We start from the raw sequence: 11093 nt of genomic DNA on the forward strand, positions 1-11093 counted from the left end.
TTCAATCATAGCAGAGGGTGGGAAGAGAGGATGGGAGAAGACATCGAGGGCCGGCGGGGGGCACACTGGCAGCATTTGATATGGCACAGTGGCTGGGTTTAATGGGGCACAGTGGCAGAAATTGATGGGCACAGTGGCAGCGATTGATGGGCACAGTCAGAGCAATTGATGGGCACAGTCAGACCAATTGATGGGCACAGTTGCAGCAATTGATGGGCACAGTGGCTGCATTTGACGGGCACAGTAGCTGTGTTTGATGGCACAGTGGCGGCAATAGATGGCACAGTGGCGGCAACTGATGGACACAGTGGTGGCAATTGATGGGCACAGTGGCTGCGTTTGATGGCACAGTGGTGGCAATTGATGGGCATGGTGGCTGTGTTTGATGGCACAGTGGCTGCTTCTGATGGGCACAGTGGCGGCAATTGATGGGCACAGTGGCTGCATTTGATGGCATAGTGGTCGCGGTTGATGGCACAGTGGCGGCAATTGATGGGCACAGTCGGAGCAATTGATGGGCACAGTTGCGGCAATTGATGGGCACAGTGGCTGCGTTTGACGGGCACAGTGGCTGCGTTTGACGGGCACAGTGGCTGTGTTTGATGGCACAGTGGCGGCAATAGATGGCACAGTGGCGGCAACTGATGGACACAGTGGTGGCAATTGATGGGCACAGTAGCTGCATGTGAGGGCACAGTGGTGGCAATTGATGGGCACAGTGGCTGCATTTTATGGGGCACAGTGGCTGCATTTTATGGGGCAAAGTGGCTGCATTTGATGGCACAGTGGTTGTGGTTGATGGCACAGTGGCAGCAATTGATGGGCACAGTGGCTGCATTTGATGGCACAGTGGCTGCAATTGATGTTTTTTTTTTCAGAATTTTTTAGTTTGTTTGCTCCCCCCCCCAAAAAAAATTGAGCACCAGCCACCACTGTGCCTCAGACCACAGGGATTTCACCAATTCCTGCATTCTCAGCATTGGTCATTGCCTGAATTCATAAACAGTGGTGCAAAACAATACGTGGTGCAAAATTGACTCAAACTTCTTATGAAGATTATAGATGATGATCGAAAACACCCCTAAAAAAAAAAACAACGTTTTTCCTTTTTGAAGCATTTTCAAACAATAATAATAGGTTTAAAAGGTTCCCCTACAATATTTGTCTTTTCTGTATATAAATGAGAGCTACATTTTAACATGCAACTTGAAAATATCCAAATAACCAAGAAACGGATGTTCGCACTGTTGCTGGTCCTACAAGTAATATTACAGTCATTTATATAACAATCCATGTCCTAACTTATAGAAATTGATTGGGCAATTGATCTACAAACAATTGTTTTCACGTAAAAGGGTGGAAAATCCATTAGAATCTGACCAAATCGATCTCTCCTTGTGTTGTGTTGAGAGATAGTTTTTTCAAGTTTTTAAAAGATCAGTTGGTTAAAATCAAATCTTTGGTGGATTGTTTCTTTAACTTTATGTATATGACTAACATTGTTGATTTAGCTTGGTCACAGACCAATTTTTACCATTTCCTGAAGTATTTATATTCTATTTAGTGTTCTAAAGAAATTATGTAAAATGTATCACTTTGGCACGAATGCCCTGACGCTAAAATGCAATGTCGTCTTCTTGAATGTTACATTTCTTAATGATAAAATGTTAAATGTTTCTTGTCTATGAGGTGTTTATGAGCGCTACACGAACAGCAGTAGTATTGCTGTATGAGAATGGGTAAGAAATGGAAAGAAAATTGGGTTTGTAATTCCTTCTGTTGTGAGCTTCGTCGTCTTTCATTCAACTCATACGGCTGCCCCATGGAGCTACCTCAGGCTCTGTCACATACTGACAATGATGAATCAGTTCCTGCATAGTTTTTAAATTTGAGGGCTTTCCACTCATTCAGTCAAATGTCTTCATTGGCCATCACATCCTGAGGGTAATATGAATGAATACAAAGAATACTGATTAGCAGCAGGAGCTGGAGCTGGAACAATCGAACCTAGACAAGTGTATTTATATTTTCAGCAGAGGGTTGGAATAAAACCTTGGGGATGTTTTGTGAAAACGGGTGAAAGGAAATGTGAGCTATTGCCCATAGTAACCTGTCAGATTCCGTGCCCTATTTTTTATTCAAAAGAATTCATTAAAAGGAAGAGTTTTCTACCAGGAACATTTTTTTTTCTTCCGCAAATCCGCAAATTGTATTTTCGTTTTTCAAACTTTTAATTTAGTACAATATTTTTTTGAAAGATATAATTGTTTAATAATATGATAATTATTTTTATTATATTACATTGTAAATTGTCGTATTTTGTTTGGGGCTGGATTTTTAGCATTGCCAACATAGGCCATGGCCAAGGGCAGTGGAGTTGCCAGGGTTGATACACAGCCGCCCACAGCTCATGGTGCTGATTGTCAGAAATGCATTTACATATATAATAAAAAATTCTAAGCTGCTTCTTACCGCAGCTGCTGCATGGACGCAGTCACTAGTTTTAATGTGACAGGTGTGTGGGCGCAGGTGATCAGCCTCGAATGCAGGCAGTGTTCATTTAGGGCAACTCACCTGTACCCACCCGCCAGTCACATTAGGACCAGCGAATGTGTCTGCAGCCTAGCCACTGCACTGCTTTGGGCTAACTGCATGCAGCACTTTAGCCACTGACTGACCGCACACTATATTTTTACTGCTACAGTGCGGGCCAGCTGCGCAGAAAGAATCACGTACATACATGTGATTCTGCTTTCCCTGGTAGGGGACGTGTGTGCCCGCTGACCCGGCTGTGCTGTAATTCGTCATAGCACATGCCAATCACCGAGTCCCGACTAATGATTTTCCTCTGGCACCCAGTGATTGGCTCTTATCCCCAAACACAGCTCTGTGAGTGTAAACAACACAGAGCTGTGTTCAGTGACAGGACATGTCATTGTTTTTTCATTCCCTGCAAAGTGAGGAATGAAAACAACGAGAACCCCAGTAAAAGCAACACACAGTACACACATAAACACTGGTTAGGCATACATTTAACCCCTTGATCGCCCTAGATGTTAACCCCTTCCTGCCCAGTGTCATTAGACCAGTGACAATGCATATTATTAGCACTAATCACTGTAATAATGTCACTGGTGATATCAGTGGCAGTTAGTTAGTTCCCCCCAGCGTCAGTTAGTGTCAGAAATTCCGTCACACTCCTGTTATAAGTCACTGATCGCCGCCATTACTAGTGTAAAATTCCAATATATAGCCCAAACTACCCTGTTTCCCCTAAAATAAGACCTAGTGTGATTGTCGGTGATAGCTGCAATAAAAGCCCTACCCCCAAATAAGCCCTAGTTAAAGTCCTTGTAGGTCTTCTTTTCAGGGTAGGGCTTATTTTTGAGGAAACAGGGTAGGGCTTATTTGGGTGGTAGGGCTTATATTGCAGCCAGCACCGACAATCAGGCTAGGTCTTATTTTAGGGGAAACAGGGTATGTAGACTCTATAACTTTTAGGCAAACCAATCAATATACACTTATTGGGATTTTTTAAAATAAAAACATGTAGCAGAATACATTCTGACCAAAATTTAAGAGATTTGATTTTTTTAACAAATTTTTATGGGATATGTTTTATAGCAGAAAGTAAAACATAGTTTTTTTTTTTTTTTTAATTGTCATTTTTTTTGTTGTTATAATAAAAAAGAAAAAAACCCAGGGGTAATCAAATGCCACCAAAAGAAATATATATTTGTGCATTATATGATCGCACCAAAAAAAAGTTAAAATAGCACAGTGCCAAATAGTAAAAAATGGCCTGGTCATGAAGGGGGTAAAACCTTCCAGAGCTCAAGTAGCTGCAAAAAAAACACACTGCAAAAATGTTCCTGTGGAGAGTGGAATCTGCTCACTGTTCTAAACACACCACTTGGTAATCCACATTTTTGAGTTAATAGCACCAGTGTTGCCAACCTCCCACAACATTTTTTACTGACAAAACATTGAAAATTACTGACGGAGCACATTTTTTTACTGGCAACCTGAAAAATGAAAGAATTCCTATTAAAAACAGACAATTGATATGCAAACACAATATGGAAACACAGAGAATACCCATATCAAGTAATTTGCCTGGTTTATACTTAAAAACTCAACGCAGCATGATAAATTATCACCCCCTGATATTTACAGACAGTTGTAAATATTTAGATATTTAGATTTCTACAAACTGTCTGTAAATTTACTGACGGTTGGCAACCCTGAATAGCACTTTTATTTTTATGGTTATAGCCTGCTAATAAAACTGCTGGTGTTATACTTCTTACATGGCAATGCATTATTCAGTTTATGTTTTGGTCACTGGTCACTCATCTAAACAAACATTTTTTTCCTGCACTGTGGGCATAAAATATGAAAAAGCATGAAAATAAAATTAAAACCATACAGCTGTGTAACTTTCCCTGTAGTTACTTATCCTTGAAGCAGAACTAAAGGCAAAACTTTCATTTTGGATAGAGTACAACGTCGTACGATGCGATTGCAACGTCAGTTAAATCAACGTAGTGCTGTATAGCAAAAAATGGCCTGATCATTGAGCAGCCAAATCTTCCGGGGGTGAAGTGGTTTTAAAGGAGAGCCATACAAAAAATTATTAGTTAAACCCATAAGTGCTTTTTTAATACCACTACTATTCCTTTATACTGGCTTTAGAAATTTACAAATGTAGCAATTTAGAAATTGCATGAAAGTATTAGCCCTGGGAAACACTGTTTGAAAGATAAAAAGTGCATTTTATATACAACTTTATATGTCAGACCAAAATAGGGGACAAATGAGGTGGAAAGAGGAACTTTGTTCCAAATCAAGGACAGTCCCTCGAAATCAGGGACTGTCCCTCGAAATCAGAGACAGTCCCTCGAAATCAGAGACAGTTCCTCGAAATCAGAGACAGTTCCTCGAAATCAGAGACAGTCCCTCGAAATCAGAGACTGTCCCTCGAAATCAGAGACAGTCCCTCGAGATCAGAGACAGTCCCTCGAAATCAGGGATAGTCCCTCAAAATCAGAGACAGTCCCTCGAAATCAGGGATAGTCCCTCGAAATCAGAGACAGTCCCTCGAAATCAGGGACAGTCCCTCGAAATCAGAGACAGTCCCTCGAAATCAGAGACAGTCCCTCAAAATCAGGGACTGTCCCTCAAAATCAGAGACAGTCCCTCAAAATCAGGGACTGTCCCTCAAAATCAGAGACAGTCCCTCGAAATCAGGGATAGTCCCTCGAAATCCGAGACAGTGCCTCGAAATCAGGGATAGTCCCTCGAAATCAGGGATAGTCCCTCAAAATCAGAGACAGTCCCTTGAAAATAGAGACAGTCCCTCGAAATCAGGGACAGTCCCTCGAAATCAGAGACAGTCCCTCGAAATCAGAGACAGTCCCTCGAAATCAGAGACAGTCCCTCAAAATCAGGGACAGTCCCTCGAAATAAGGGATAGTCCCTCGAAATCAGAGACAGTGCCTCGAAATCAGGGACAGTCCCTCGAAATCAGGGACAGTCCCTCGAAATCAGAGACAGTCCCTCAAAATCAGGGACTGTCCCTCAAAATCAGAGACAGTCCCTCAAAATCAGGGATAGTCCCTCGAAATCAGAGACAGTGCCTCGAAATCAGGGATAGTCCCTCGAAATCAGGGATAGTCCCTTGAAATCAGGGACAGTCCCTCGAAATCAGGGACAGTTGGTAGCTATTTTATAACCCGTCAGGTTTTTTTTTTGCCATCTGTGTTCCATTGGGGAAGCTTCCCTTTACTTCCTGTCCCATAACCAAACAGAAAGTAAAAGGAAATCCCTCCAAAGTGTGGGATTCCGTCTTTGTCACTAGAATTAGTGTCCCCATTGGAAAAAGTACGCTCTATTTCAGTTCTGGTGACAACCCAAAATGTGGGATTCTTTTTTACTCTCTTTGATAATGATAAACAGGACAAATAGAAAGGGCGAATCTCCCTAAATTCCTATAGTTATACCGTCAGGAATATAAATAGATATAACTACGGAGGAATAAAATACACCACTTTGTCTATAAGAAAGGTGAAATCTTTATGTTGGAGTTTTGTAAGTCATATCCTATTATAACATTGTCCCATCAGCAAGTTCCTCCCCTATCGAGTAATAAATCAACTCTTGCCTGTCTTGAGATCTCCCACGGTTTGGTTGCAGCTCCAAGGTCACATGCTGTCATTAGCATTGATCTGAAAGAGAGAAGTGGATCAAAGCAAACATACTGCAAACATACTAAGCGAGTGTCCTTCACCCACAGCGCTGTTATATATCATTATATCAGTATGGTGTCTGCCATACCTGTGCCTACAGTCCATGGTGTTCCCGAGAATTCCAATGTAAAAAAATAATGCCCATTTATAATAATAAAATTGATGAATGATGTTTTGCTTTATGCAGATGTTCACTAACTCTCTTAAATCTACACTGACATTTTATTTATTTCTCCCCAGGTCAATATGTAATTATGCATATAAATAAATGCGTTCTGCTGGGATTTTAGCAGTTTATTTAAAGGGCAGGTTCAGCTTTAAACAAAATTCTGGCACCCCTAGACTTTGTATCTAATCTCTCTACCGCTGCTCATTCCACACACAGCGCAACACATCCGACCGGCTCCAGACAGGATCATAGCTGGCCACCTTGTACATTAAAGAAGGTGAAGCCTGGCATCGCTTTCTCTATGGCTGTTCTGTAAGGGATAGAGTCCATGCATAGTTACATAGTAGGTGAGGTTGAAAAAAGACACAAGTCCATCAAGTCCAACCTACGTGTGTGATTATATGTCAGTACATTGTATACCCCTGTATGTTGTGGTTGTTCAGGTGCTTATCTAAAAGTTTTTTGAAACTATCGATGCCCCCCGCTGAGACCACCGCCTGTGGAAGGGAATTCCAAATCCTTGCTGCTCTTACAGTAAAGAACTCTCTACGTAGTTTAAGGTTAAACCTCTTTTTTTCTAATTTTAATGAGTGGCAATGTATCTTGTTAAACTCCCTTCCGCGAAAAAGTTTTATCCTTATTGTGGGGTCACCAGTATGGTATTTGTAAATTAAATTCATATATCCCCACTCAAGCGGCTTCTCCAGACAGAATAAGTTCAGTGCTTGCAACCTTTCCTCATAACTAATATCCTCTGGACCCTTTATTGGCTTTGTTGCCCTTCTTTGTACTCGCTCCATTTCCAGCACATCCTTCCTGGGGACTGGTGTCCAGAACTGGACAGCATACTCCAGGTGAGGACAGACCAGAGTCTTGTAGAGCGGGAGAATTGTTGTTTTATCTCTGGAATGAATCCCCTTTTTAATGCATGCCAATATTCTGTTTGCTTTGTTAGCAGCAGCTTGGCATTGCATGCCATTGCTGAGCCTATCATCTAATAGGACCACCAGGTCCTTTTCCATCCTAGATTCCCCCAGAGGTTCTCCCCCCAGTGTATAGATTGCATTCATATTTTTGCCACCCAAATGCATTATTTTACATTTTTCTACATTGAACCTCATTTTCCATGTAGTTGTCCACCCCATTAATTTGTTCAGATCATTTTGCAAGGTTTCCACATCCTGGGGAGAGGTTATTGCCCTGCTTAGCTTAGTATCGTCCGCAAATACAGAGATTGAACTGTTTACCTCATCCTCCAGGTCGGATAACAGGAGCAAAGAAAGAAAAACAACAGGAAAAAAAACGGAATTTGGAGATTTGGAGGAGGCTTAAAATAACAGAAGTTACTTTTCTGAGTTAAGAATACATACAGTACTTAAAAAATGTATTTTTAATCCAGAGTTTTGCGTCACTTTAACTGTTATATTTATAAGCCTATTATAAGGGGGGTGAAAAGCCTCCTATATGTTACAGCATAGTGCAGGTGACAAGGAGGAGGCATCAAGGGTCTATCAGACCTCCGATACAGGTGTATACCAGCAATCAGGTGGTTTAAGAGCCATCTCACCCACTCCTATGTGAATGCTGCTAGCTGGCAGTAAAAATGTGCGCAAACTTCCAACTGCTAACGCACATAGTAACAGCGGCAACAGTTTTAGGGTGAAGCAATGATATTGTTTAGTTAAGTTTTAGTTAACTTAAGGAATAAAAGCTTTGTTTTAGAGTGGATACATTTTATAACCTCTGTCAGGTTTGTATTGCTGTCCGTGTCCCCACAAGGCAGATTTTCTCTCTATTTGTCCTGGTGACCCTTATTAGCAATACAAAAACTTCCAAAGGGCACTTTACCTCACTTTGGTTAGGTTTCCTTAACCTCCCTGGCAGAATTCCCAAGTGTGGCTCGGGGTGAATTTTCACTACCAAAAGCGGTAACCCTGGGCCACACTTAGGCCCCTTTCACACTAAGGCGCTAGAGTGCTAAAAATAGTGCCTGCAAAGCGCCCTCAAACAGCCGCTGCTGTCTCTCCAGTGTGAAAGCCCTCTGGAGCCCGCTTGGAGCGGTGCGCTTGCAGGGCGCTGAAAAATGTCCTGCAAGCCGCATCTTTGAAGCGCTGTAGGAGCGGTGTATTTACCGTTCCTAAAGCACCCCTTCCCATTTAAAAAAATGGGGCAGCGCTCCAAACCCGCCTGCAAAGCGCCGCTGCATCGGTACTTAGCGGTTTTAACCCTTTTTCGGCTGCTAGCGGGGGTTAAAACTGCCATGCTAGCGGTGGAAAAGTGCAGCTAAAACGACAGTAAAGCGCCCAGCACCTCAGTGCAAAAGTAGCCTAAGGATTGCATCGCAGGCAAAGTTACTTACCTTGTCCCCAGGATCCTGCGATGTCTCCCCGCTGTGTGCGAGCTGTGTCCTCCACTTGATCTACGGGGACGTAGCACGGCGCCAAATTCAAAAAGTTAAAAACACAATACATATACAGTACACTATAATCTTACAGATTGCATTACTGTATCAAATTATTTCACATCCTTTTTGTCCCTAGTGGTTTGTCCAGTGCTCTGCATGTAGTTTTATCTTACAAATACTGTTCTTTCTGCCTGGAAATTGGAGATTGTCCATAGCAACCAAAACCGTCCCTTTACATCAAAAGTGGTTTAGGCCATCTAGAAAACAGCGATAATAAATTAGAATTACTTGCAGAACTGAGTGATAGTGATTTGTGGGGAAATCCATCATCAAACACTGAAAGTAACGACAGCGACAATTCTGCAACTGAGCAAATTTCAGTGTTTTTGATTTTATAACAATATTGAATAATTTTTTATTATTATATTATTATTTATTATAATTATTTATAGTTATTTATTATATTATAATTTATGATTTTGTGTTTCAAACTTTATCATACCCGGGATGTCTACTAGATTCTTGTTTGGATAGATTTTAGTGTGTTATTCCTAAGAATTACAGGGCTACAATATAAAACGCTAGATTTCCATGCAAAACAATGTACCGCTTTGAACATCAAAAATCTGAAATAATCATACTGCCAGAGAGGTTTAATTTCCTATAGTATTGTAAGGAGAAGAGAGTAAAGTGAAATCTCTCATATAAAACACAAAGGGGTTGATTTACTAAAGGCAAATAGACTGTGCATTTTTGCAAATGAAGTTGCCCTCTGCAAGTGTAGTTGCTCCAGAACTTAGTAAATAAGGTAAAGCTTCACTTTACAAAGAACACCCAATCCCATGCAATGAAAAAAGACAAAACAAACAAAAAATACAGCATTTTTGCTTGCACATTATTGCATAATTGAAGTCAGCAGCACTCCTCCTCATTTTTCTGGAGAAACTGCACTTGCAAAAGTGCACAGTCTATTTGCCTTTAGTAAATCAACCCCATAATATACACAACTGACAGAGGTTTCAACCATTTCCTGCCCTATCCGACATATAACAAAATGTTTTGGAATTAGATACTGTTCTCTTTAAAGAATCCGCAAAGCCAGGACTTTGTGAGGTCATCACGCAAGGACTGTTGAGATGCAAGTGCTGGAAGTATTGTGGTGTTCTCCGATATTTCAAGGATTTGAATTTTTATGTTTTAATGCTTTAAGTAAACGTTATACATATTACACAATGATGTCTGCATCCTCTCTGATTGGCTGAGCTGTATATGGGAGAATTTGCAAATCTGACAGCTGCTTTGGAGAGTTTAAGACCAATTTAATGTTTTTTCAGCATGCCTATCTTCGACTATTAACAAGGGGGGTGAAAAGATTGGGTGGAAACCACAAAGGATTATCGTTGACTTTATATTATACTTATGTGATGGACTTTGCTTCACTTTTTTCAACTGGTGGGCATTTTCACATGCGCGTGGACTATGATGCCGATTTTTGGTGTTGATATGACTTTGGTCATATATGGAGTAAGCTTCTTTAATCGATTTATGTTCATATGATGATAATTTTTTTTTTAAAGCCTTTTCCACCCAAATTATGCTCATTTGTCTCCTCTCCCCCTCTGATGCCACAATTGCCACCTTTCGGGGGAGGGGGGACAGGATACCCATCGTTGACAGGTACTGTATCCTGTTCCCACTTCCAGGAATCCCGGCTGCAGCCCGTGACATTTCCGTGGGGCTCCCACCTCCTCTCCCTGTCGCCGGGCCAGTAGGAGAGAGAAGCAGAGCCTTGAGCATGCGCAGTAGGGTTCCCACTGTGAAGCCGTAAGGCTACACTGCCGGGTACCCTTACCCGCAATGGCGGTGGCAGCACCCGACAGGTGATGGAAACATCAGCTGTGGTGCCGACATTGCTGGACTCCAGGACAGGTAAGTGTCCTATTATTAAAAGCCAGCAGCTGCAGTATGTGTAGTAGAGCTGCACAATTAATCGTTAGCAAATTATGATTTCGATTCAACCCCCTTGACGATCTCTATTGCGTATTTTACGGATTCTTTCATATAACAAGTGGAGACACTTATCTGCTCACTCAGCTGTCAAAAGAAAACATCTGGGTAGTCTGCCAAGTTTTTAAAATGAAACATTGTAACTAACTCTTTCTTCTTAGATCAAAGGAATAAACTTCTGTGTGAAAAAAAATCCAGGCAGTCTGCCAAATTTTTAACGTGTAAATGCAGGAAGTTTTACCACTTAAAGTCTAAATCTTTTTCT

General features: G+C 41.4%; 1 protein-coding gene across 1 annotated transcript in view; it reads right to left on the bottom strand.

Annotated features, from left to right (window-relative positions):
- The window catches only part of PDE11A (phosphodiesterase 11A), an 899055-nt gene that overhangs the window by 74114 nt on the left and 813848 nt on the right, over positions 1-11093 (bottom strand). Inside the window, exon 17 of the mRNA XM_077448090.1 lies at positions 6164-6227. Within this exon, the coding sequence (XP_077304216.1) occupies positions 6164-6227 (64 nt within the window). The remainder of the gene's footprint in view (positions 1-6163; positions 6228-11093) is intronic.

This window comes from Lithobates pipiens, unplaced genomic scaffold (assembly GCF_037356315.1).
Source record: "Lithobates pipiens isolate NorthernLeopardFrog02 unplaced genomic scaffold, aLitPip1_a1.2 Scaffold_22, whole genome shotgun sequence".
Classification (NCBI taxonomy): Eukaryota; Metazoa; Chordata; class Amphibia; order Anura; family Ranidae; genus Lithobates; species Lithobates pipiens.